Source organism: Perca fluviatilis, chromosome 10 (assembly GCF_010015445.1).
Source record: "Perca fluviatilis chromosome 10, GENO_Pfluv_1.0, whole genome shotgun sequence".
Taxonomy (NCBI): Eukaryota; Metazoa; Chordata; class Actinopteri; order Perciformes; family Percidae; genus Perca; species Perca fluviatilis.
The window spans coordinates 2,884,847-2,910,652 of record NC_053121.1 but is presented as its reverse complement, the minus strand read 5'-3'; the positions used below and the strand labels follow the sequence as shown (position 1 = coordinate 2,910,652).

The window sequence follows — 25,806 nt, the reverse complement described above, 5'->3', positions numbered from 1 at the left end:
ATATGTCCTAATATGAACACCGTACTACTGCGCTCCAAGATCATGATCATGAAGTGAAGACTGCACTTTTGTCAGGCCTGTGGGTGCTACTAAACAGTGTATTCATATAAGTCTGTACCAAAACAGCTGATATGACAATAGTTTTAGCGGTTAGAAGTAGTGATGTTGCCGAGGTTTGTGTCGTTTTAGACAAAGACATAATTGATGACGCCGCCGAAAGCTGAACACAGTGGAGAAAATATTGTTCCTGAAAAAAACGAATAAGAGTCTCCACTCTACATCGTTTTCCTAGTCATATGAGCAGCTCACTGCCTTGGACTTGATTAAACTGGTATTGACTGCAGCCCTGCTTGCCCCTTCTGTTTATGAAACAATTAGGCCTAATTATTTACCAAGGGATTAATTACACACATTTACAAGGCAGACAGTTATGTAACGTTTTACTGGCACTAACTAACTAACCCCCACCCCCTCTCCCAACCATCTTGTCGGTGATTGGCTGGAACGTGGTTTGTTGCATTTTGGTGCAGTCTGTGCCCCTAGTGTTTGTGTGACGTTTACGACCCCTGTGTTGTCTCCCGAGACCGGGCTTTTTCACGGTGTGTTCAGGGGCCAGGCAGCTAGCTGATCAAGGAGAGACACCTACGATTTGAGACAAAAATGAAATCGCGCTGAAACCATGCAGGAACTCATAGTGCACCTTTAACTAGAACTGCAAACGACGACGCACATTTACAAGAAAAATAAATATACGTAGGCTACATGTAATCAGAGCCGGCCCGACCCATAAGCGAACTAAGCAGCTGCTTAGGGCCCCGTGGCTACCAGAGGGCCCTCAAGAGCGCTTGAAATGTCCCACAATAGAGCTCATAACACAGCCGTACTATTTAAAGATAGTGTTGCTGCTAATAGGTCTCACATTAGTCTTTAAATGCGTATTTGTACATTATTAGTGCTTAAACTGATATTTACAATACACAAATTGGTTTAGTGCCAAGTGCAGTGGTCCTGCTTAGGGCCCCCAAAAGTCTAGGGCCAGCCCTGCATGTAATATATGATTAATTACACACATTTACAAGACAGACAGTTATGTTATACAATCATAGGCCTACTTATCAGAAAATAGACACTATTGATAAGATATAATGGATTACATTGAAATAGATTATTATTATTATTTATTTTTTATTGTTGGCACTTATTACTGATCCTGCGGTCCTTACACAGCCCTGTTTGTGTGAACGTTCCCACACAGCAGGGCTTGGACCCCTAATGAAGCTTCACCTCACCATCACTTTAGCAGTCGGCAGCATGCTTTACCTTCTTATCCAAGCGCTTCACAGCTCGAGCACAACGGGGGCGGGGCTAACCCGTTCCTGCGCATTGGATTCGCCCGCCGCGCTCCTGCGTCATCATACACACAGAGGTACAGTGGCTCCGCAGCCCGGAAAAAAAAGACACAAGCCTCAGCCTTGTAGCAACCTAGTAGCAACCGAGCTAGCTACTTCCATGTGTGCGCGCTGTCACAAGGGTGAAGAGTCCGCGAAATCGTTTTCAGAACAGACCCTGACTTCTCTATTTGAGAAGAAGTAGACTAAACTGAACGGCGGGGACCGACACGGATATGGCGACATCCAGCCCCTGTGTTGTGGTAAGTTCCCCCTAACAACTAGAATGAAATAAGAGATAGAAGATTACCACTGCATGCCCACTGGAAGAACAAGCTGTACAGTACACGTGCGCCGCTGCGTTTGATAAAGATTTTTACACAATAGTGAAGGTCGTATGGCCTGTGTGCTCACCAGTGCTCCCCTTGGTAAAATGTTTCAGTGTAAGCTAGCTACATAACGGCAGTGTGTATTCCATGTCGCGTGGCCTGCGGCTATGGAGACACGCGCTCTGCACAGTGGGCGTGCGTGACGCAGGAGACGCTTTTGAACGGACACGTTAAAAATTTTGCGGGGTTTTGAGTCAGACAGGAGATTACAGGTACAGGTGAGTAGCCTATATTACACGATTGTACACAACTGCACCCAGACAGCAAGAAACGCACGAGCTGCAAGCAAAGGGGCGTGTTTGAGTTATGAGTATGCGTCATAAACACTGAAAGGTATCAGGTATGATGGTATGTGTGTAATTGGCCTAAAATATAGCTAGATTGGCTTCAGGCATGTTAAAAAAACATTAACGTTACTTTAATTTACATCAATTTAAAAAAGCTTGTGTCTACAGTTAATAAAACTATTCTAAATTGAAGAAGCTAATTGGATTATATTTCACTGGAATTGTACCTCGTACGATTTCATTGTGACAGATACAATTGATTGATGAATATACATGAATTTGATGAATTTTATCTACCAGACGTAAGTATGTTCCAAATAAAACACACTTTGGTGTCTTCAAGCTTCATTAGGAGCAAAAATCTATAAAAGAGCTGTTTGGTTGTGTAGTGTACAGTGGTTGTTTTGTGTCTGGAAAGATGTTTCTTTGTATGTATGTAATCTCAGTTTGAGTCACAGCACAAGGTCCGGCCTTGTGAGATCTGTGTGCATTTTGCAATACGTATTATAGATAAGTTGACGAGCCACGATGACCCTCTGACCTGGAATAAGTAAATAAGTAGCCAACAGTGCGCTCTATTTTTAACGATATTTCCAGCATTTGGAAGCCAGTGTTTTATTTTGCCAGACAGGGAGAGACAGGGAGACCCCCTCGCTGACATTATCATGAAGCATTTTGCTAAAACGACATCATATGACAGTGGAAGATCCTGTCTCCTGTGGCACATTGTTTTTCATCTTTTACCTGACCTCATATGTAACGACTTGGGTATGGGTTTGACTTTACTACTTTTGTTATTTTGTAAATAAGCATAAGGGGAAATGCTCTTTTCTAGTTCAACCGCATATAATGTGAGGATAGGCACTTATTACTATAATCCAGTTTTTAGTAAAGCAATGACAATTTGTTGACTTGGGAGGATCCAAACTCTCAAAAAAACATCATACTGTTAGAATACTGTGAGTGTGCTTATGGCCACATCATTCCCACAGCACCTCGAGCCCTGCACCAGCTCCCCAGCTGTCACATGATACCAGTTATGTTGTCTAGGTTCATGTGGCATGCAGTTTGACAATCTATGGTTAGTATTTACCACCACTGATTTGTTTGTTGCTGGCTAAACTGTACATAATCGAGCATTGTTCTCAGAGTTTGTGTTTTGTGGCAGAAAAACTGTTGAGGCAGTTATATATGGAGGGATATATGGAGGGAGTCGATGGGAAAGTAGACCTCATCCTCTTCCCCGCGTACTACCCTGTATCTGCCCCGTGTTCTGTGTTAGGTAATACCCCCTTTGTGTCGTGTTTGATTTCAGATCAGTGATGAGGAGCAGGGGTATGACCTGGACCTTTTCTGCATACCAAAGCACTACGCCGATGACCTGGAGAGGGTCTACATCCCACATGGACTCATCTTGGACAGGTGGGTAGCCACATTTTTAGCACATTCTAGTAGGATAGTGCAAATGTGATGAATTGCGGGGGTCGACTAAAAGGTGGGTTGTCTGAATGTTTGGTTGACTAGTGTGTTTTAACAAAAGCCCTGTTGTATGTCCATGGGATTCCAAGGTGTTCAGTAACTGGCGGGTCAATGTGCCGTCGATGTGTTTTGTGTAACCAATTAACAAAGTCAGACACCATTTACGTATTTTTTTATATGATGTTAGATAAGTGATTTTTTTTTTATTTAACAATGCAGATCTTTTTGGGGGTGATTTCTGTTACAGCTATAGTGCCTAGTTTCTGTCTCCTCCATGAGGAATTCTAAGTAATTACAACAAAACTGTTGGCGCGTCCACATGATACAAGCCTTCCGTGATCGCGCACATTATCTTCACTCAATTTTCTGTGCACGAAAGTCGCCGGACGCCACAATCTTCTGAACACCATCATACTGAGAAATCCAGAGAGAGTTGTGTGGAGCTGATAGTCTTAATTAGCTTTGTAGCAACTCATCTGGCAATGGCTTAAATGTAACAGACGTTCGTTAATATCAAAAAGTTCCGCACTAAAGCTTTAAGCGGATCTCTATGGTTATTCTACTTGGGAGTGCTTTAGAAATGACAGCTGTGCCAGCTGACACAAACAGAAAGGAAATGGGAACTACTGCTGACTGTAGCAGAAAACTGAGCTGACTATCCTCTCTCTCGCTCTCTCTCTCGCTCTCTTCCTCCCACGTGGCCACAGGACGGAGAGGCTTGCCAGAGAGATCATGAAGGAAATGGGGGGGCACCACATTGTGGCCCTCTGTGTGCTCAAAGGGGGTTACAAGTTCTTTGCAGACCTGCTGGACTACATCAAGGCGCTGAACAGGAACAGTGACCGCTCCATCCCAATGACAGTGGACTTCATTCGCCTCAAAAGCTACTGTGTAATATATATTTTTTTCCCTTTTTATTTTTTGTATCACTTAAGGTGTGCTGCACTTTTCATTTTAATATAAAAGCAGGCAGTCACATTTTATCACATTTAGTTTAAAAGATTTACAAGTTTGAATGCTTAAAGGTACCCTGAGGAGTTTTTGACAACTAGTTGCACTGTGGAGCAATGTTTTTACAAGCGTTAACCCTAATTTATTAATATCTTGTGCATGCACCTGAAGACGCACATCCATGTGCATGAGCATCCAGAGCAGTTTTCACGCTTTATCCACTGATCAAAAGTTGGTGGTGCTAAGAAGCGTAGCAATGTGCTAGCAAAGACAAAAGAAGACAACATCAAGCTAGGGCTGGGCAATATATCTATTATATCGGTATCGTGATATGACATAAGTGTTGTCTTTTCCTGGTTTTAAAGGCTGCATTACAGTAAATTATGTACTTTTCTGAACTTACCAGCCTGTTCTAATATTTGCCTTTTCCCCACTTAGACATGATGTCCACATTACTGATGATTATTTATCTAAAATCTAAGTGTGAAGATATTTTGTTAAAGCACCAATTTTCAACCCTAGAATATCGCCACAATATCGATATCGAGGTATTTGGTGAAGAATATCGTGATATCTGAAATATTCCATATCGCCCAGCCCTACGTCAAGCTAGCAACCATGGATGTAAACATAGCAAGATTTAAAATGGTCAAAAAATTGGTTTTGTAAAATGTTTAATAAGGAAGAAAATCCATTCAGAATGTGTACTAGGTTTAAATAACCCGGTTTCCATTCAAATGTATTGCAAATATGAACTGAGTTTGCTGACTTCTCGGGTCAATAAACCATTGTAGAGGAAGAGAGCGCAATCAGATGTCGTAATGAAGAGTGCCAGTCAAATCTCAAACAGTGGAAAACCACGAAGAAAACATGTTTAAATTTCCACTCCTTGAACAGAAACGCACCTAAAGATACATTCACATGTAGCTACATGTAGCAGTGTATGTAATGCAAACACTGCAGTGACGTGCCTGGAGCAGATGACCATATAAAGAAATCCAGCCGAGAGTAGAAAAAAACTGTTTGGAAATGGAGGGTTGAGAACGGTCTGAAATATGATACGACTTTATTGTCAGTTCACGCTGACGTTCATTCTGCGTTCCTGAGCAGCTCCACCCAAAAAAAGAAGAAGAAAAGAAACACACATACACAGAGTTAGACAACAAATTGAGCGTCAGTTCTGGCAGGTCAAGTAGTCAAGACACTACTAACTGCTATTGGCCAACAACATGGTCTCATCAGCTGATCTGCTTCAGCTTAGCTGCATCAGCTGATCTGCATCAGCGCATCAGCTGGTCAACTCCCCTAGCTGCTAAATGGCTACGCTCAAACAGGGCGCCTTACTTAAAGCTGCTTTAGACAGTCCCTCCAGGATTTCGCTGTCTTTTTTTGAGATTGTTGCGTCCCAAAATGCCTGATTTTGCTTTATTTTAATTTTTTTATAGTTCTTTCAAAATAAAAAGGAAACTTGTTTTGGGGAGGATAAAACAACTCTAGGATGAGCTTTCTTAGTAATCTTACCAAAAAGGCTCAAGATGCTGCAAATATTGGTATAATATGAAAATGGCTGGTGGATTTAAGACAAAAAATTATTTATTGAATGAATCACATTTGAACATGTGTCAGTGGCTTGTTGATCTTTACATTGTTAGTTAATTTCCTGTCCTGACCTGGGACACATTCATACGGTTTGATAAAGTACTTATTGGACTTTAACTTATCATTGCACAATAACGAGTGTAGCTGTCCTCAATTTAGGTCATCGTGTCGTCTCATCTCCGGTTTTTCCTGCATCCACCGTGTGTGTGTGTGTGTGTGTGTGTGTGTGTGTGTGTGTGTGTGTGTGTGTGTGTGTGTGTGTGTGTGTGTGTGTGTGTGTGTGTGTGTGTGTGTGTGTGTGTGTGTGTGTGTGTGTGTGTGTGTGTGTCAGCCGCAGGGGAACTGAGCAGCAGCCCCGCCTGCTGCTGAGAAACGACAGTGTTGAAACAGCAGCGACTTTATAGCGAAAAATCGTTACAGCGTTCATTGATGTTAAAATGTATACAGGTTGGCAGGACGGTCTGAAATGTTTTGCACGGTCTTTCGCTGTACGTTTTGTTGGTAAATGTGAGATGTTCGAGTCACACACGTCTCGTTTTACAAGGAAATGAATTTGGCGACGTACGTGTGACGTCAACCCGTTCTCACTCCCGCTTGGTCATTGGCTCTCAGAGTCACATACTGATGCAAAGTCTGGCACTTGGGACTGCTGGGATTGGTTGAAGTCATGGGAAACTCCGGTGATTGGCCAAAATTGCAAGTTGCACCAAAGTCGCAGTGATTGGTTGAATTTGCTTGAATTGGCGCAATTGCGATATCGCAAAATCCTGGAGGGACTGAATTTGGTTTGTTCCTAACCCACCTCCTGCCCAGCTCCACCTTGTCGTGTATAACGTGGCATAAGCTCCTATGGCAATGTTGCTGCTCTGTTTGTACGGGGGGGGATATAGTTTAGCTCTCCCAGTGTGAGTAAACCTGTGTGAGTGTCCCCTAATGCTGCTGCTGTCCCCTGGCTCTCTGCTTTCATGGTGCTCATGAAAGGTCAGGGGACTCCTCTGAACAGAGCCATAGCGCCAAATTGAATTCGTAATTTATTCAATAAAATTTCGTAAAGCATTTTAATTGTCTGTGTTCTTGACTTTAATGGACCTGACAGAACTACACATATAGTACAGAGATGAAAACACATCAACAACCATGACAAAGAAACGTTTCATGATGTCCAGTTTTGTGCCTTGATTAGGGCTGCTCGATTATGGAAAAAAACATAATCACGATTATTTCGGTCAATATTGAAATCACGATAATTTGACACGATTACTCGTTAACATCTGGAAAGATGTTGCAATTATTGAACTTAAAAAACAGTGGAAGAAGTTAAATAAATCAACAGTAAAAAAAACACACATCTGTGAACATTGCCCTAATACTTTTCCTATTTAAACTTTACTTTTTTTCATTCAGAACACAAGAGAAAATAAGAGTTTACTTGCAAAACGTAATGAGCTAAATAATTTTTTTTTCTCGATTATTCTGTTTTTATGATCGTTGGGAGCCAAAATCATAATCACGATTAAATTTAGATTAATTGCACAGCCCTAGCCTTGATACACTTTTTCCACCTTAAACATATAATGCGAAGTCCGTAACGTGTCCGCTTCATTCCCTTCCTCACAGAACGACCAGTCGACAGGTGAAATCAAAGTCATCGGTGGAGATGACCTGTCTACATTGACGGGCAAGGTAAAGCTATGGAGGGCAGCATGATTATGACTAAAACAATCTTTGTTGACACTGTGATCAATATTATTAATATTTAAAATGAAATTAACTTGAAATTAGTAACGACTTGTACTGCTGTTGTCCATCATATCGTTTCTTACTGTGTGTTGCCACTGCACCGACATTTGAAATGAAACTGATAAGCATGAACTGATTCATACTTTTGTAAACAGGTTTGTTGGTGATGCTAATTAATGATGCTGATGATTGGGGCTACACTTGAGCAAACCCAATGCTCTCACATAATGATCTAGGCTCACGTCACATTCCTACAGTAAAATGCATCCAGTCCACTGTTTTCCATTAATTTCATTGTTCTTTTGTTTTTACACAGAATGTCCTGATTGTGGAGGTATGTACTTCTGTTTTCTCCAGTAGTAAAGTACACCGCTTTCTATTCCAAGACCGCTAATATGAGCTTCTCTCCTGCTGTGTTTCCAGGATATCATCGACACGGGGAAGACAATGCAGACATTATTGCAACTCCTCCAACAGTACAACCCCAAAATGGTTAAGGTAGCAAGGTAATTCGATCCTTTCAAAAAACGATTTTTATTTTTCTTCTTGTGGAATGTTGTGATAATGTTTCTCTGTTTGATGACAACAGATTGTGGTGATTTTCCCTGACGGTCTGTCTCAGTCTTTTATGCAGCTATTAAGTATTATGATTGATGATCATTGGTTTCTGTCCTCAGTTTGTTGGTGAAGAGAACGCCAAGAAGTGTTGGCTACCGACCAGACTGTGAGTTCAAGACCGTAAATGTTTTCATTTTTAGACGGTTTGTGAAATGTATAGTTAGTATAATGCCGGGTTTTTTCCTGCCATTATAAGGTTTAGGTGAAGCACCTGAGCCGTTTTTGGCAGCACCTAAGCCAAATGCTGCTTTCGCAAAGTTGTGCTAATTCATACCTCGGTTTAATTCCGGTGTTTCGGTGTTGAGACGGCAAGACGAGTGCTTAGGGACCGTCTACAAACTACAACACCGAAAAGCAATACAAAAATATTTAAAGAAAATAGGCATATGCTTATTTTTTTTAAAGTGCTGTAGTACAACTAGCAGGATACAAGTTATAATTGAGGTAAGTTTGGAGACACTACTTTATTTAATCATTAAATTAATGAATATTTTTGTTGTATCTCTTTTTGGTGTTGTAGTTTGTAGACTGTCCCTGAGCACTCGTCTTACTGCCCTCTCAACACCAAAACTAGTCTGGCTATCACCAGACCAAGCTCAATCTTTTAAGACTGAACATTAGTCTGGGGAGTCTGCTCTGTATTTTCTACTGCACAAGGGCATAGTTCAAATGACTCTGTACACAATTGGCTAGTCCTTCAACCAATCAGACCTACGATCCGGGTGACGTAGCAGCGACAGCGGCATCAACGGGTTGCTGCGCTTCGGTGGCCGCCATGTTGAATGTAAACAAGAAGCTGCTTGGTCACTTCTCTATCGTCATCGTGTTAAACCCGCCAATAGCGCGCCAGGTGGATAAGCCAGTTTGTGATTGGTCCCCGCAAAATTGTAACGGAAGCAGGATAGATAAACGTACAGGTCTCCAGCCTGAGCTGCAGGGAGAAATCAAATCGCCGGCAGATTGGGCTGGGTTTACCCAGTCTACACCAGAACTAAACAGAGGTATGAATTAGCACAACTTTTATGCATTTCTTTCACATCTACTGCAGCAAATATTCACTGTGTTCACTCAGAAGGAATCCCTTCACATGGGTAGGCACTTGTAATGACATTTGTAACATTCAGTGTTTTGGTGTGTTATCAAGACACATAAGTAGTATGAAAGGACGGAAGTCCGCAGAGGGAGGACAGGGTGGATGGGTAAAACACAGGACTTTCACCCCGGAGACCAGGGATCGTGTCCCGCGTGTGGCGTTTATCAACCGTGTTTTACTTTTTTTTTTCGTTTTTTTTTAAAGCCTTCCCAATGTTTCTTTCCTAAACCCAACCGTTTATTGTTTTCCTAAACGTGTGACGTTGGTCATCGTCGTGTTTTTGTCGTTTTGTGTTACTAAAGCCTTTCCCAATGTTCTTTTCCTAAACCCACGCCCAAGTGGATAGCTCAAAATGCGTACAGATAACACGCCATTTGGCTTTAGGAAAGTGGAGTTTATGTTTACGCAAAGTCATGATGCCATGTTGCACAATGCTAGGGACAACACTGTAATGTACTGTAAGCTTTGCATACCTTAATTTCAGCGTTAGTTTATCACGACAAAGACAAGTAACTTGATTTATTCCCCTGTTTCTTTCAGTTGTAGGATTCGAGGTGCCTGACAAATTTGTGGTGGGATACGCACTAGACTACAACGAGTACTTTAGAGATCTAAATGTAAGTATTTGAGATAGATAAAGAAACCTAATGATTCAAGTAGCTTATGTTTCATGCTTATTAGAGTTTGTACAAATAGTGTGCAACTGTGTGTTAATGTAAGCTCTGACCAGGACAACAAACTTGTGAATCACTAATATGCTGCAACACTCATTGTTCCTTTTCGGTTTCAGCATATCTGCGTCATTAGTGAAACGGGGAAGGAGAAGTACAAGGCATGAAGAGCACACCAAAACACTTTGATGTATGGTTATACCGTCTCCTTTTGCTGTCCTTTTGAATTTTATATTTTATTACTTCATATTCGTGTCATAAAAATACTCAGCCTGCTCAGGGTCCCTGACACTGTTGGAGTGATAATCTTGACCATTGCATTGCCTGTTTTATCCACAACACACACAACTTTTGAGAAAATTGATTGCCTTAGCTAGTAACTCATCTGGGTTAAGCAGCATGGAGCCCGGCTTCACCTGGAATCTTTATTAGTATAATGCTTCTATGCCCCCCCCCCCACACTAATTATTTTTTTTAAGCAATGCTGCTAGCTTTAAGTACAATATCACAATTGTGCAACATTAAGATTTACAACATTTGGCAACCTCCAATGAAATGAAATAATTATTTTATTGTAATTCTACTTTTACCTTAAGGATGACATTGCATTTTCTTGAAATCTACAGTGTATGTAAATTTTGGGACAAAACACATGTTTGTTGCTGAGGCGTGTGTGATAAGATGTTTTTCACATAGATTGTGTAGAAAAGTAACACAAATGTTGACTTCTGTCCCTAATTGAACACATAGATTTGCTGAAGATAAAATATCCTCTTATTTATGAGTGTTAATGAAATTTTATGTTACACAAAGAAATTGGATGCATGGGTGCTTTGTTCAGACAGATATCTTACTTATGCTGGAAAATATGTATAGGTTACAGATGTGTAAATGTTCACTTGATACTTATACTGAAGGTAATAAGTTATTCAATCCTGATTGAACTACTTTGTCTGTATTTACCGGTCATTGAGTCAGACATGATTTATTTTGGTTTTTCAATTTCAACCTTATAAAATGCTCTGACTCACTGTAAACCAGTGTCAACTAAACTTTGCAATACCAGCAATTAAATGTTCACACCCCTCATGTGACTAGTGTATTTCATTACAAAGCTTTGTGTACTATATAACAACAAATAATGAGAACGTTAAAATAATTTCTGGCCAATCGATAGTGAAAATACTGGGAAATGCAGCGGTGATGCAGATGCAGAAGTGTTTAGTGTGTTACTATAGTATGTGTTATGTTAACAGAACAGCTTTCTAGGAAGAAAATGTTACAATTGACTGAAATAAATACCTGCTGAAGGCCATTTTTCTTTATGAACAAATGGTGATAGCAAATTCCATTTTTTATTATTTTATACTGATAGAGCCGGGATGATTTGCAAATCAAGAAAACCTAAGTATGGATATGTAAAAAAAATTTAAATGATTGATCATCTTATTTATATTGTTTTTTATCTCTAAATTCACTGAGTAGGTTTTATCTGCAAAAAAATACACCAAAAGTGCAAGGCAATAAAGTTGTGCAGCCAGTATGACAATGTGAACAGTAGCGTGATTGGCTGCTGAAAATAACTCATGAAAACAGAAAATCTGCCAGAACAATCCTACCTCCATCCTCCCGGAGGTATCTGCATAGGGCCTCCTGCGAGCTAATTGGTGTCAGGAGACTACTGACTACTGACAGTAGGTAAGAACTAAAACTTACATTCTTGGTGCAGGAAATTTGTCATGCTAATCGGGTGTGATTAAACATTAGTAATTGCAGCAGAGGTGAATGTGAATAAGAATTCCCGTGAACCGAAGGAGGATGCAGTTCGCCATATCCCGCCTGGGCATGCCGGTAAATGAAGCTGTTTCATTGGACAGGGCTGCTGTTAACGTTAAAAGGGGCGTGAAGTTTGCTGCTAGCAGCTAACCTAGCTCCTGATCATCTGGGATCTGGTTTATTCTTTGCGGCGTCTTGCAGAAACGAAAAACGAAATTGTAGAGCGAGTAATATTTGCAATAGATAATGTTTTAGTTTTCTTCTGTGAGCCGTAGAAGCTACCAGGCTAACGGACAGGAACATTTAGTTTGTGAAATGTTTACCCAGCCGCTCTGTGGACATAGCATTGTGGCTATCGGCGTAACTGCTAACTTAGCTAGTTAGCCTAGCAGGCTAGATAGCTAGGCTGGTGGCTGTGGCTGAAACTAGCTAGCGAGGAGCCTAACATAACACTGGCTTGAATTGGCTAGAAGGTAGATTCGCGTTGTGAGGCTCACTTAACGCCAGCATCGTTAGATTAACGTTAACGTCAGCTACGTTATAATCTCTATATAATAATTTGTTTTGCACTTAGCTAGCTAAAGTCAACAGTTGGTCATGGCTAGCGATAGCTAATTTAACGCGCTAACATGCAGTGCTAGATTAGCATAGTAGCCTTTCAGTCGTCACCTACTGCTGCCCTGCACCAGCAAACGGGTCGGTAGCCTGCAGTTACAGGGCATTCATTGTGCGGTATGTAGCCCTGGCATGCTAACCACCCATCAGGACAGTTGGTTACTGGTCATAGCACATGCTATTTCTGGCTGACCATATAGCTAGTCATGATATGAGGAATTATAGAGATAGCGTTGTTATGATCAACAGCCAGGTTTAAATTGCTTTAACACCATAGTTATACAGACGACAGGGCCTTGCGGTTTTGCAGTGGGTCTAACGTTACATTTCGTTAGCTAGGTTGTCTAACGTCAGCTCAGTTGCCTGATTGAGGATGTTTCTTCAAAACATGTAAAGTTAGCAAAGTTTGGAGAGCAACAATGTAACACAACTGAGCTGGTTAGCCATTTTAAGTTCATGAATTAGTGGCGGGCAGCGTAAGCTAGCAAAATGAACAATTCAGGAGTCTTGCCACAAGAAAAGATGGAGCTGGATCTGGAAATCCCATCTTCGTTAGCTCAGGGCGATGGACACTTGAGAAGATCCAACAGTGCACCCATGATACATGGCTTAAGGTTTATACAATATGACAGTTACTGCATAATATTTTAGGGAATGTGTTTGTCCTTTTATACAAGTTGAAAGAACTACATTACAATCACCTCATGGGTAGAAGACACATGGTTGGTCTGTTAATTTGTCATTCCAGTGATAACTCCCAGGTGTTCCAGAGAGAGGTCCTGCGTAGCCGGAGAAATAGCACCACAGTTGTCAACAGACCCAACATGGTACAATACTAAAACACATGTTTATTCAAGTAATCTGTGTCTGCATTATTGTGTATTGAATGTTCTCTTCTCCACACGCGTCATCCTTCACAGGTCCCTTCCTCACCTGTCCGTGTCCCCAGCACCAGACTTCATCAGATAAAACAAGTAAGTAAGAGGAAGTGTTTTTGACATGTTTGAAAGTGTTTCATGTTGAAAAGGTGCATGTCAGACCACCGTCTCCCTCTCAAGCCATAGGGATTGATGGTGTCTAAAAAAACATGCGAGAGGAACACTTTTTGGAGTCCACAGGGCCATCGATCTTAAAGAGTTGATCAATTGGTAGTATCGGACTCAAACAGAAGAGAGGTTACTCTGATGTAATCCGCTGGCTAAATGTAATCTCCATAAGTGAAATGAAAAACTGTTCAGTTTTGGGCTTTTGAGATGACATTAAGGCTGTACCTTTTTCACTTAGAATATTAGGCCTGACTGCTATGGCATGAGACAGAATAATGTCTAGTTGTTAAATTTGAAATCTGTTTGAAGAATATATGCAATTTTGGAAAACTAAGATGACCATTAACCGTCTTGTGTGCGCATACAGGAGGAGGGTGTGGATGTGATGAACAGAGAAACTGCTCATGAGCGGTAAGCTGTGCGTTTGTGAATGCAGTTGTGGATAAAGAGATCTGCTTGAACTATTACTTTTGTGTAGGTAAAATGCTGATATGCATCAACTTGTTCCTTTTTTCTATTTTTATTCACAGGGAGGTTCAAGCTGCCATGCAAATGAGCCAGTCCTGGGAAGAAAGCCTGAGTCTGGTAAACTTCATTATAGATTGTCCAATCCCCATCTGTGTTGATATGTGCTGTTGTCAATCCTTGAAAGTTGCCTCAGTTTTTGCTTCCCACCGCATGTTTTGGCCCTGGGCCATTGTTGTCCTCTCGATCTCTGTAGAGTGGACAAAACACAAACATGCCAGATTAATAGTGAAAACATTTGGAGTTATCAGGGCCACCAGTCCTTCAAGGTCAGACTGAGTTGGTAGTATAATACTCCGACATAATATTTTATTGATATATTTTATTACTTCGCCACCTAGTACTGTAGAGAGATGATGACATGGCCACCAATGTGTTTGGCAATCTTGTGTGTTCTTAGAGTGACAATGATTTGGAGAAGTCGGCATCTTCGTCTCCAAAGCGCATCGACTTTGTGCCTGTGTCGCCTGCTCCATCTCCAACCAGAGGGATAGGAAAAAAGGTACATCTGACCTCCGTGTCATCACATGCACATAACCGGATTATACTATGAGCTGAAGGTAGTAGTTAAAGCATTTTCATGGTCTGTTGTAATCTGATTTCACTAACAACTTGCAGTCAGGTTATTGAATGGAAGTCTGCGTGGGCAGCCTACACGAAGCAATTTATTAGAGCCTGAGAAACACAAAACTTTGTTTTGTGTAAATTTGTTGCTGCAGCTTAAAAACCCTTCTTTACATCTGATTTATTGTTGCTGCAGGTTATGCCAAAGTTGATCAAAAGGTTAATTGGCCACTGTCTATAATTATACAAACTTCTTAAATATATATATCCCTCCACCATACATTGAGATTGGCATGGGTACTTTACATAAGATTATCTCTCAATGCAAATCAAACCATGCCAGTCTCTAGGTATGGTGAAGGGTGTGTGATGTGGGGGGGCTATTTTAATTCCAAAGGCCAAGGGAACTTTATCAGGATGCGTAGTATCCTGGATCCATGAAATAACTGGCCTTTTTAAAATAAAAATCTGCCTGCCACTGTGGGAATTTAACATAGGGGTGTACTTACTTATGCCCCCTGTATTTTAAGGATGATGAAGGATAATGTATTTATTTACGATACATTTTTCATTCACAAAGAAGATTGTGTCCTTAAAGGCTGGATTTTTCCTCATTTCTTTTTTTTAATTAAGGCATTAAGATCAATTTCCAAAAGTTTTTTTTTTTTTTTTTATTCTTTTTAGTCATGGGTTCATAAACTTATGAGCACCACTGTACTAAAAGTAGGGGTGACCTCTAGCTCACGCAGTAGAGTGTGTGCCCCATGTAGGCTGAGTCCTTGGTAGCGACCCGGCCCTTTGCTGCATGTCGCCCCACCCCTTTCCTGTCTTCAAACTATCCTGTTGATTTAAAGGTCATAAAAAGCCCCCCAGAAATAATCTAAATATACTAAAAGGAAAAAGAATTAATCTGTCTTTAATCTAGTCTGTCTTGTGTTTTGCTTTCTTGCAAGCAGCAGTGTTTCTCTCCTTCACTACAAATCCTTGTGAGCAGCAATGGCCTAACACCCAGCCCAGTACCCAGCCCAACACGGCGCTTCAGGTGAGCAACTCTTGGGAGTAAGAACTAGAGGTCGACCGATATGGGATGCCGATCTTTAGAAATCAGGGTCAGCCGATGGCCGATAAATGCTGCCGATTTTATTTTGGTCGATATGTGCTTGTTTTTAAACCTCTATTTGAAAGATAAACTGGAACGCTAATAATTAAGATACACAACATTTCTCAACAAAAACATTTATTGAACACTTCACCAATCTGCACTTATACTTAAATTAAAAATGTATAATGTAAAAACTATAATATTGTATTAAATAAACGAAACGGGTAAGAAGAAAATAAACTTTGTCAGAAACTTTTCAATGAAAAAATAAAGTTTAGTGCACTTAGCAGCATTTATCGAACTTCTGAGAACACAAATCTGCAAACTTTGCATAAATAAACAATTGTAACAATAGTAGTGCTGCACACAGTATCAACCAGCAGCATTTCTTTGTATAACACAGACCATGAATAACACTTGAACACAAAAAAATCTTAGTGGATCTTCACTTCTGCCCTGAATAAAAAAAAATAAAAAAAAATAGATTTTTGGCATTTTTTCGACCTACCTCTAGTAGTAACTGCAGTTATTAACTTGTTTAATTAACTTAGCCTGTGAGCTTCCCATGAGACTACAGCTGCTTCCAGTTTGACTGTAATGTCTTCTTGGTGGCATAAAATGAGTTTCCTTTTGCCAGTCTTGGTAGAAAAAGTCCTTCTATGCACTTTACAACTATTTTATTGCTTCTATATGTCTGACTAAACTTTCTTCTTTTCTGGATGACAGATTGTGTACAGATGCATTTGTAACTGCTGATGTGGTTACATTTCAAAATCCACTGGTTTGACAAAGTGTGTGTTTTCTGTGCTCCTTAGCCGACGGAGTCAAAGCCCAATCAACTGCATCAGAGCCAGCATACTTGGGCCAATGAAACGCAAAGGTAAGGTACCCAACATAGCTGAAATTCCAAAATGCTTTGAGAATACTTTTTCTCATATCTCTTTATCAACCACAGACTGTGCATTGAGATTCCTAAATGTCAGGGTCCCTTTACTCGGCAGGCGAGATGGAGACCGAGAGTCAGCCTAAGAGGCTCTTCCAGGGTACCACCACCATGCTGTCCTCTGATGTCTCCAACCTGTCCGAGCTCAGTTCCTGGTAAGACTTTGTGGATCGACACAAAATGTGAGAACAACGGTTCAAAAGCACACTGTTTAGGTAAGGATTCAGCCAACGTATTCAGTTCAGGTGAATGAAGCCCCGGGAAGAATTTAAGGCAGAGGGTGGTTTATCATGATCTGTTGGGGAAAAAAAATACATACTTGTAGGCAAGGTCCAAAATTAACTTTGTTTGCTAATGACTGGTTAGGGTTAGAAAAAGAGAGAAAAATGCCAATGCCGTGGCACAATGGCGTCTGGAAGGAATGTTTTCGTGTAACGTGTACGTTCAAAAGTAGTTTTAGTCGTCCAAAAGAAAACTCAGATTGGACAGATAGTCTAGCTAGCTGTCTGGATTTACCCTGCCTACCCTTATTAGCCCTCTTCGTCCCACTGTTGTTCACGGTCTCAACCCGACTTCCGTGCACTTCCGGTCGGCGAAGCCGTGGCGATAAACCTCGGCGGCGCTGTAGCGCTCGGTCTCGTCACAAAATGGGCGGCCGGGATTTTATTTAAACACCACAACTGCGGGATATCACTTAATTGCCGGTGCATTCACGGATTTCATTTGCATTCATCCATGCTATTGTCCACTCCGACATTTGCTACATGCTGCGGTACCGCTCCTTCACTTGGGTGAGAGAGGGCGAAATGTGACAGCAGAGAGCGTTCTATGAAAGAAGAGGAAAAAATGCATATAGGCTGCAAAATGTATAACTATTTACCTCGTAAAAACAAATGGTGCTTGTGCGAGTGTCGTAAGCTTCTCTCTCTCTGCTCGCTCATCACTAAATACCGTATTTCCCACACTGGGTGTTAGATGGTAAGATACGCCCCTTTCCATGGAAAAGTAATCTCCATTTCTTAAATTTAAATGGGAATGAACTAAAACAAGACCGCAGATAGTTTCTGTATCTATTACCAAAGCAGTTATCAGTAATACAGTTGAAATGGGGGGGAGGGAGAGTGTGCAAGAATTTGCATTGTGGGTCGATTTAAGTTGTGCACCCCTAAATTCTGCCTGTGCCTGCCTAGTTGGGGGCTATAGTGCTTCTAGTAAAAAGAAAAAGTTAGTCTAGAGCCCTGAATACAGCAGGTGTTTGCCAGTGTCCCATTCTGACAGCCTGCAGTCTTACTGCCCTTTCCTTTTGTCCTTCAGTCACTCTCCAGATTTGCTGGACGGCAGCCTCAGCAGCGTCAGCTCCTCCACAGACTCGCCAGGCAAGATGGAGGGCGTGTCGCCCTCCTCGTCCAGCAACTCGCCCTTTGCGTCCCTCCAGGATTTGTCCCCAAAGTGAGCACGGGATAGCAAGAGACGCTAGAAGGGACGATCGCCAAAAATTCTCTCCCCAGGAAACCAGTTTCCTTGCGAGACCTTCCATCTCAGCATCACCTAGAGTTTGTTTCTGAGCGGCTGCTTTCATGGCTACATTTTGGAGGGTGTAAGATATGTTTTGAATTAAGGAAACGAAAGCCATGGATTAGTTTTAGTGTGGAAGAGGTAAGCCTAGTGAAATTAGCGATGACTGAAGACGCTGGGCACCAGCTGCTAGTAGAGGGTCTTGGATGGTGCTTGGCTTCATAGTGATAGTGTTCATAAGTGGCTATGCTTTTGTCCTACCAGTTCCCCTCGCTACAGAGAGACATTAAGCACTGGACATTAAAAAAAAAAAAATTACTATTTGGATGTGTACATTTTTCCTGTTTTTGTGCTGGAAAACTTCTGTCCACGGGCCTTTTTGTATGTATACAGTCTGCATATTTTGTAAGAAAATATTTAACTTATTGTTTTCCTGCTTTGTTTGTAATTATGTACATATTACCATTGTCGAATGTCGTACATAGTTTTAAGTTTGTGATTGGCTGTGAGGTGAATGTGGGCACAGGTCAACGGCAAATGGCTCTCTTTTGTAAAGGAACATAAACTGCTTCTGGTGTACACCTGTGGAGATTTCCTTACTGTTATACTGTAAGAAGTTATGTTTTCAGCAGAGTTTCTTATTTTTATATGGGCTATGCACTGTGGTAGTGTTTTTATTTTTTTATTTTCTTCAGTTTGACTTGTATGCCCCCTTACCCATGGCCTGCTGCAACTTTAAATGCCTAGTATGAGCAATTAGTGCACCAAGCAGTTAATCGTGGATGTAATAAGATCACTGTTGTGCTCTCAACACTAAGGGTTGTTCTGTATCCTGTGTTTTTGTCAGGATGTTTTTGTAGATAAGCAGAGTATAGAAATGATTCAGTTTTCTTTCAACTGGGGAAATGTTCTTATTTATGAAAAGGTTTATTATAAGACTTGGTTGGCGATAGGTGTCTATCCCCAGTTAAAATGAACGGTTTGTGTTGTCATTTACACAAATCCACTGACTGCTGGAGCGTGCAGTATGAACAAAATGGCAGTCGCATTGTGAGGAAAGAGACTGCTGTGGTTACATTTATTAAAATAGCTTTTTGCACAGGATGCTTGAACCCATTATGTTTCAGCCAGTGTGTAAGCAGAGCAGAAGTGAAACAAGATTCAAGAATGCAGTATGTAGAGTCTGATTTTTTTTTTATTTTTTTTTTGCACCTAAATATGCTTTCAACGGTCATCGCCCTACTGTCTATATTTCTTGTGTACCGTAACTTCTACATCTGAACCCCTTCATGGCTCTGTAGTTTCTAATGTGTATGTACAAAAGGAAGTGATTGTAAATCATTTTATGGAAGTGTGCCCTTTTTAATTTAAAAAAAGAAATGGGTTTGTTTTTTTTCAACAGAAATGTCTCTTTTTTTTTTTTTTTTTTTTTTTCTTCATACAAATAAGAAAATGGAGAAAGCAGTCGGCGTTCCCTACTGTCAGGATTTATTAGATTATGTCAGTCATCTTATGACATGCCATTTTCAGGGCATGAACGATCTTATACTGTTGACTGCAATGGAAAGGCTGTAATCTGCAAAGATGGCTCACAATTTGCCTAGGCTTATCTTTTGTGATTGCAAACATCAGGACCAAATCAATACTTGCATGTGTAGGTGTTTTGAATATTCCAAGAGTAGTCTTTCCTGGAACACTAATTTAAAATGTCAACTCAGCACCCAGGGCCACGGTAGGATAGGGTCATTCCTAAACATTAGCAAATCGAGTTTTCAGTTGTCAAACCTGACAACCTACATGTCTAAGGGAGACTAGTAATCATTACAAAGCTAACCGTGGCCGTACTGTCAAGGTATGTGCTCTACACCCTCCAAACCCAACTTGTAAAGTATAGAAAATAGCTTAATCTATTTTATACCAGACAGCTGTATTGAGACTTTATTAATCGTTTGATGGAGCATTGATATAGTACTGCGAACACACCATTATCTTCAAAAGATCGTCTTTCCTTCGAGGACATGTAAAATCATCTTAATGCTGGGAAAATAAGAACTCGTTTAGTCCTCAGCGTCTACGATATAAATGCTTTAAAACATCAATATAATAATGGTTACAGGTGAATACCATAACAAAATTTTAATGGCTTTATATACATGTTTGCATGTAGATTCCTTCACACTCAAGTTAATCATATTCAGTTACATAATGGCAATAGAAATACAGACATGGGGAATATGAGGTCAGACAACACTTTGAATGGCCTCCCGTTTCTTCACCGGCCCTGCTCAGGGACCGCTCCTCTCACACTACCATTCCTTTGACCTACGCACTGGGAGGTCTCTGCTCTTTGTGTCAGTTCAGTATTGTGTCAGTTTACGTATGTAACAAATATGTGGATTTTAAAACAAGTATACTAAAATGTATTTTTCAGGGGACAGGGTGAACTGAATAAGTACCCCGTCCCCCTGCTGTCAGCTGTACTTGTTGAAGCGTAGCAGTGCCTCTGGGATGAGGATGTTCTCTTCATCTTCAGAATCTCTCTTTTTTTTTCTTTAAATTGCTCTTTCTTAAAAAGATGAGCAACATGATATTGTAATCTCTAGCACATACTATTTTAAGCAATGTGATGTCAAACAATAGCAGCGTAGTTCACATTAAAACAGATTTAACATAAACAACCTCATTCTGTCAGCCAATTGCATGAGTTTTTTTTTTTTTTTTTAAACTTACCAAGAACATAAGCAGCTACAAGTTTCTTGTTAACACTTAAGTGGAGGTAGACAGGCACAGTAGATTCTTGCTCCCCCAGGGTAGGGAGCATCAGGGCGGCCATACACACCAGCCCAAGCAGCACCGTCAGCAGACTGGGACCTCCAGCAACAGGACGGCTCACTGTCAGGTGCACACAGTGCGATCAGATGCATCACTCAATTTTCTAAACCAGCTGGGCACGGTAGCTTTTAATCAAACATTACTCAAACAGGAGTAAATGGTGTTATTTCTTGGGGACTATTTTCCTGCACAGATTTGGTGCTCTGCTGATAATTTACAGCAGCGCAGCAGTATGTGGGATTGACTAAAAAAATAAACTACAGTGTGTGTTCATGGTAATTCAGGAGGATGTTACCCAGTGCCACACAAAGGTGTGGCTCACTGATGGGCTTTTGATCGTTTTTGGACAACAATGGATGAATAATATAGAGTAATAAAAAAAATATATATATATATCTATATATATATATATATATATATATATCTATCTATCTATCTATCTATCTATCTATCTATCTATCTATCTATCTATCTATCTATCTATCTGTTGGATCAATCATTGTTGGTTTGACAATACAAGATATATTGAAAAAGAAGCTAGAGCTCAAAGAATGTTAGCTAAACAACCCAAGATATGGTTTATGACAATGAACGACGCACTCAGAATAGTAAATGCAGCTACAGCAAATACACAAAGAAAAATGAAGATGCATTTGATCTTGTATGCAATGAAGCATTGGCTTGTACTTCAACTTAAATGACTACCTGACAGTGATTACCTGCACGCTTGTTTTCCTTCTGCAAAAGATGTACCTTTATATGTGATAATCTGAACAGGGAGCAGGTTAACATGGTATCATCCAAGAAATACAGATGGTGTACTACCTACTGTATCTTGCTACAAAATCAAATGTGAAGATGATTACTATATGCATGTTATGTTATTGATACCAATAGTTTTTTATACTAGATAAGATAGGTAGGTAAATAGGTATGTTCACAGACCATAAAAAGCAATCTAATGTTCCTGAATTTGAGTTTGAGCATTTGGCTCCATCTAGTGGTAAGATCACACACCGGTCTTTCCTACCTGTCTGAAATGCAGTCTGTTCATAAAACTCGCTGTCTGCAAACTGCTCTTTGACTTTGCGTTCCTCATCTTGGGGCCGGGGGCTGGGCGGCTCCTGTGAGGCTGATGGACGGAGCGTGGCAGTCACCTCTTTGCGACCCAGAGCTTTCCGCTGACTCTGCTCAGACACCTGCAGCCGGAACTTGTCGTACACCCCATAATGGCATGCACGCACATCTCTGTGTCGGATCACTCTGTGTGGACATAGAAAGTTAGACAGGCTCCTTACTTGATCAGATGGGAAGTTCAGCTGTATAAACAACCATCGGACTCAAAACATACAGTCAAAACTATCCAACAAGCAAAGGCAATATTAAGCAATGAACAATCAAACAGCATGGATGGGAATCCACAGGGAACAACGAGCTCATAAATGAGAAATGTAGACATATTATTGCTTTACCGCTGCATGAAAAAATAAGTTCCATACAGAAAAAAAAACAAACTCACATGTCAACACAACACTGTGGCTTGACGGCTCCGGTGGCATCCACCACAGTGTACTTGTTTGGCGCTGTGCACAGCACTGATAAAAAGAAGAAAATAATACACAGATTATCTAGATAAATTGGAGTGTATAACAAAAATAGTACAGCATACATGGAAACCCAAATGGATTGTGTTTTACTCTGCCAACTAGGGCTGCACGATATGAGGAAAATATCTAATTGCGACTATTTTGACTGATGTTGCAAAATGATTCACCATATTGGAGGGAATGATTATTTTTGTATCATTATTTTTATTTTCATTGATATATCAAAATGAAAATGATTTGAGCAAGGATCTGTACCAAATATTTTTTTCTTACATCTGATGGATAGGATTTGTAGGCCGGGACGTCTCCGCAGCTCGATGGTGTTTTAAGCCCCCAACGTCTCTTTCCAGGCAGCGCTGCGACCGTTGACTTCAAGGCACCTAACCTTAACCTTAACCTTAACCCTAGCCCTTACCATAGCCTAATACTAGTGCCTTCCAGGCAGCACTACCTGGTAGGGGACGTTGGGGGGGGGCTTAAAACACTGATAAACGTCTCTGCAGCACCACAATACTTAATTCAGAATTGTTTGACACATATTTTGTCTTAAACTAATATTGCGATTTGGAAATTGCACTACTCCATATTGCGATTTGGATAAGATTGTGATTAATTGTGCAGCCCTACTGCCGACTCACCTTTAAATTTGAGGGCGAACTCATAGGGGTTGTAGAGGGTGAGCACCTGCTTGTGAGACGTCTGCTCATCTGCGTAGAAGATGAGCTCAGTGGGGAACACGAACACAGGAAGGCTTCCTTCCACCAGCTCAGGCTGTCGATGCTGCTGCTGCATTGGCTCCAGCTGAGCTCTTCCCCTTCCCCGTCCACGGTCTGCCTGCCCCCCCCCCACCTCTCTCTCTCCACAAACTATCAAGCTGTGTAAACTCCCTTTAGGTGGAAATGACACGTCCCGCTCTCATCGCCTCAGGGACATGACGTGGCACTGTCAAGAGACACAGGTGAGGAAAAATAAAGAGGCGCTGGCATGCCACTTATTAACATTTTGTGACACAATTTTGATTCCACTACATTTTCATGAGGAAAGATTGAATTTGTCATTCCATTTATGTATTCAACATCTGTTGTTTATAGTTACTTTTAATATTTTACAAATAGTTACAGATACAATAAAGCTAATACATTCCAACTGATACTGGGTTTTTTGAGGCCATACCAACATCGATATTTCAGTTTAAAAGAAAATCTAATAACAGTATATTAATGATGCTAATGATGGTTTAAACCACTTCAAATATGTCATGATTTTAGCACTGCAATTTCTTGTCACTTATTGACTAGCATATATAATGATATTATACTCTTTACAACATGTATCTAACTTTGAATGCAGGACTTTTATGGTAGTATTTGGATGTATTTTTTTCCCAGCTAAATGAGATAAATTCAATAAGGGCTGAAGGCAGAACAGGGCAATAAGAGAGGGACAGCCAGGGCAATTTAATTGTACGGAATGTATTCAAGGTTAACGTAAATTCAACAAGGCAAACAGGATTACGTAAACTCCATGTGGCTAGTCACGTGCCCTGGTGTGTTTACATGGTTACAATAGAGCTCGAGGAACGAGGCTCGAGGTGTCGCAACACATTTTGTACTCCATGTACACATACAAACCACGATTAATTAATTAATTAATTAGCAGCAACAAAGCTTTGGTCAAGTGATGTTTTACTATCTTGTGTATATTGTTCAATTACTTAGTTATATTGCCATCTTTGTATTCGTATTCAGATAACGTGTAAGCTTAGCTAAATGTAAGCTAACGTAACGTTACCTTTATAGTGCAGTGTAATCGTAGGTGACAACGTAATTATGTTTTTTTTTATGCAAATGTATTGGTAACATATTTAGCAACAGGGAGATTTAGAAAAAGAATTCACCATACATTTGGTTACTCTCTAACTGAAACCATGCAGTTTGACTGCTTTTACTTGCTCGTACACTGTAATAACAACACATCGTTGTGGTGCAATGCTAACGCTGTACAATAGTGAACGTTAGCTAGCATTAGGATAAGCCCAGATGTTAGCTGGTAGCCACTTAACGTAGTCTAACGTTACACGCTGTGTCATTACAGAAGATAGAGCACAAAGTTGTTTTATTTGAAGACAAAACTGAGAGCGAGACTTTACCTTGTTGTCAGCACACACGGGTTCGTGTAACGTCAGTGCTATGACCAGGGTTAGCGCTTCTGTTCCCACCACCCTGTTGTTGTTGCTCACCAGCCTTTTTTTCTTTGTCAATAATATACTGCAGGCCTCGCAGTGCATGCTGGGATGGCGAAGGGCGAAAGGCTGCGTGCAAGACGTCAACAAAGCGGACGAAAAATACTCCGAGCAAGAAGAAATGTTTGTAAGAACTTCAAAAACGTCGTGGAAAGCGTATAAACGCCCCAAACCACGAAAATTCGGTCATGCATGCGTAATACATACTTATTAGTTATTAACTGCACCAAATTGATAAGTCCTGTTAATCATAAAGTAGCTCAACAGTGTTATGTGTAAGTATTTCACCACGATGATCAAAAAAAACCATTTCACCTTGTACAGACAGAAAACAAGTAAAAGCCTATATCAGACTCAAGTTGTTGTTGAATCGTCTATGCATGTTGTGTATCACTCAAAAAAAAAAAATATATATATATATATATTCTCCATGCTTTCAGGCACAGCAAATGAAAAAACAGTGCAATTGTAGCGTATGCAGACAAACCCGTCCAGAAAAAATGTAATGGCCTTCATCTGTATAGGTAACGTTAGGCATTGTCTTGTCTTATGACTTTCCACTGACCTTTAAATCTATGAGTTTTTTTTTCCTAATCTCTTTTGATACAAAAGGTCTGAGCTTATACATACGTGTGTGGTCATTTGTAATTTAATGGTAAGGTATTTAAGTGTTAAAACGATAGAAAAAGAACACCCCTAATGTAACAGCGACGATGCCCTCAAGTGCTGTCGGATTTATTATTATAATGAGAGCACATGCATAACAGGCGGCAACTTGATGATTTTAGAGGCTTTTCCACCACTATATTTCCACTCAAATTAGT

General features: G+C 40.5%; 3 protein-coding genes and 1 non-coding gene across 6 annotated transcripts; 3 read left to right on the top strand and 1 right to left on the bottom strand.

The window, feature by feature from the left end:
- Positions 1-1,612: 1,612 nt before the first annotated feature.
- Positions 1,613-11,302, top strand: hprt1 (hypoxanthine phosphoribosyltransferase 1). The gene is made up of 9 exons (XM_039813961.1): positions 1,613-1,651; positions 3,380-3,486; positions 4,251-4,434; positions 7,711-7,776; positions 8,150-8,167; positions 8,257-8,339; positions 8,511-8,557; positions 10,085-10,161; positions 10,335-11,302. Exons 1-9 carry the CDS (start codon positions 1,625-1,627, stop codon positions 10,380-10,382), a joined length of 657 nt encoding a protein of 218 aa, XP_039669895.1. The 5' UTR covers positions 1,613-1,624; the 3' UTR covers positions 10,383-11,302.
- An 805-nt stretch (positions 11,303-12,107) lies between these two features.
- pabir2 (PABIR family member 2) lies at positions 12,108-19,683 on the top strand. Of its 2 annotated transcripts, none has more exons than XR_005640435.1 (10): positions 12,108-13,220; positions 13,355-13,433; positions 13,527-13,580; positions 14,020-14,063; positions 14,183-14,237; positions 14,578-14,679; positions 15,698-15,783; positions 16,659-16,723; positions 16,845-17,001; positions 18,101-18,234. XR_005640435.1 is itself a non-coding variant. In XM_039813168.1 (10 exons), the coding sequence occupies exons 1-10, from the start codon at positions 13,096-13,098 to the stop codon at positions 18,237-18,239; spliced, it is 846 nt and encodes a 281-aa protein (XP_039669102.1). In that variant the 5' UTR covers positions 12,110-13,095; the 3' UTR covers positions 18,240-19,683. The 2 variants fall into 2 exon arrangements, 1 of the variants encoding a protein (XP_039669102.1); XM_039813168.1 differs by having other exon boundaries at positions 12,110-13,220; positions 16,845-16,941; positions 18,101-19,683.
- LOC120567496 lies at positions 14,340-14,482 on the top strand. The gene has a single exon (XR_005640589.1). It is a non-coding gene; the product is annotated as a small nucleolar RNA U109 (small nucleolar RNA).
- Positions 19,684-20,900: 1,217 nt separating the features above from the next.
- On the bottom strand, positions 20,901-25,040 carry mospd1 (motile sperm domain containing 1). 2 transcript variants are annotated; one of them, XM_039813167.1, is made up of 6 exons: positions 24,890-25,040; positions 23,379-23,682; positions 22,653-22,728; positions 22,164-22,396; positions 21,853-21,871; positions 21,007-21,193 (listed from the first exon to the last, which is right to left on the bottom strand). In XM_039813167.1, exons 2-6 carry the CDS (start codon positions 23,530-23,532, stop codon positions 21,061-21,063), a joined length of 615 nt encoding a protein of 204 aa, XP_039669101.1. In that variant the 5' UTR covers positions 23,533-23,682; positions 24,890-25,040; the 3' UTR covers positions 21,007-21,060. The 2 variants fall into 2 exon arrangements, with proteins under 2 accessions (XP_039669100.1, XP_039669101.1); XM_039813166.1 differs by lacking the exon at positions 21,853-21,871 and having other exon boundaries at positions 20,901-21,193; positions 24,890-25,034.
- Between the last annotated feature and the right edge of the window lie 766 nt (positions 25,041-25,806).

Bases quoted from the DNA above. Each gene is read 5' to 3' on its own strand.
- pabir2 (XM_039813168.1), top strand. From the start codon at position 13,096: ATGAACAATTCAGGAGTCTTGCCACAAGAAAAGATGGAGCTGGATCTG. The intron at 14,238-14,577 runs GTAAACTTCATT...GTGTGTTCTTAG, and splicing joins GGGAAGAAAGCCTGAGTCTG to AGTGACAATGATTTGGAGAA. The intron at 15,784-16,658 runs GTGAGCAACTCT...TGTGCTCCTTAG, and splicing joins AGCCCAACACGGCGCTTCAG to CCGACGGAGTCAAAGCCCAA.
- mospd1 (XM_039813166.1), bottom strand. From the start codon at position 23,532: ATGCAGCAGCAGCATCGACAGCCTGAGCTGGTGGAAGGAAGCCTTCCT. The intron at 22,397-22,652 runs GTGAGTTTGTTT...ATGTCCACACAG, and splicing joins CCACAGTGTTGTGTTGACAT to AGTGATCCGACACAGAGATG. The intron at 21,194-22,163 runs GTAGGAAAGACC...TGCACCTGACAG, and splicing joins ACAGACTGCATTTCAGACAG to TGAGCCGTCCTGTTGCTGGA.
- hprt1 (XM_039813961.1), top strand. From the start codon at position 1,625: ATGGCGACATCCAGCCCCTGTGTTGTG. The intron at 8,340-8,510 runs GTAATTCGATCC...TTCTGTCCTCAG, and splicing joins AAAATGGTTAAGGTAGCAAG to TTTGTTGGTGAAGAGAACGC. The intron at 10,162-10,334 runs GTAAGTATTTGA...TTTCGGTTTCAG, and splicing joins AGTACTTTAGAGATCTAAAT to CATATCTGCGTCATTAGTGA.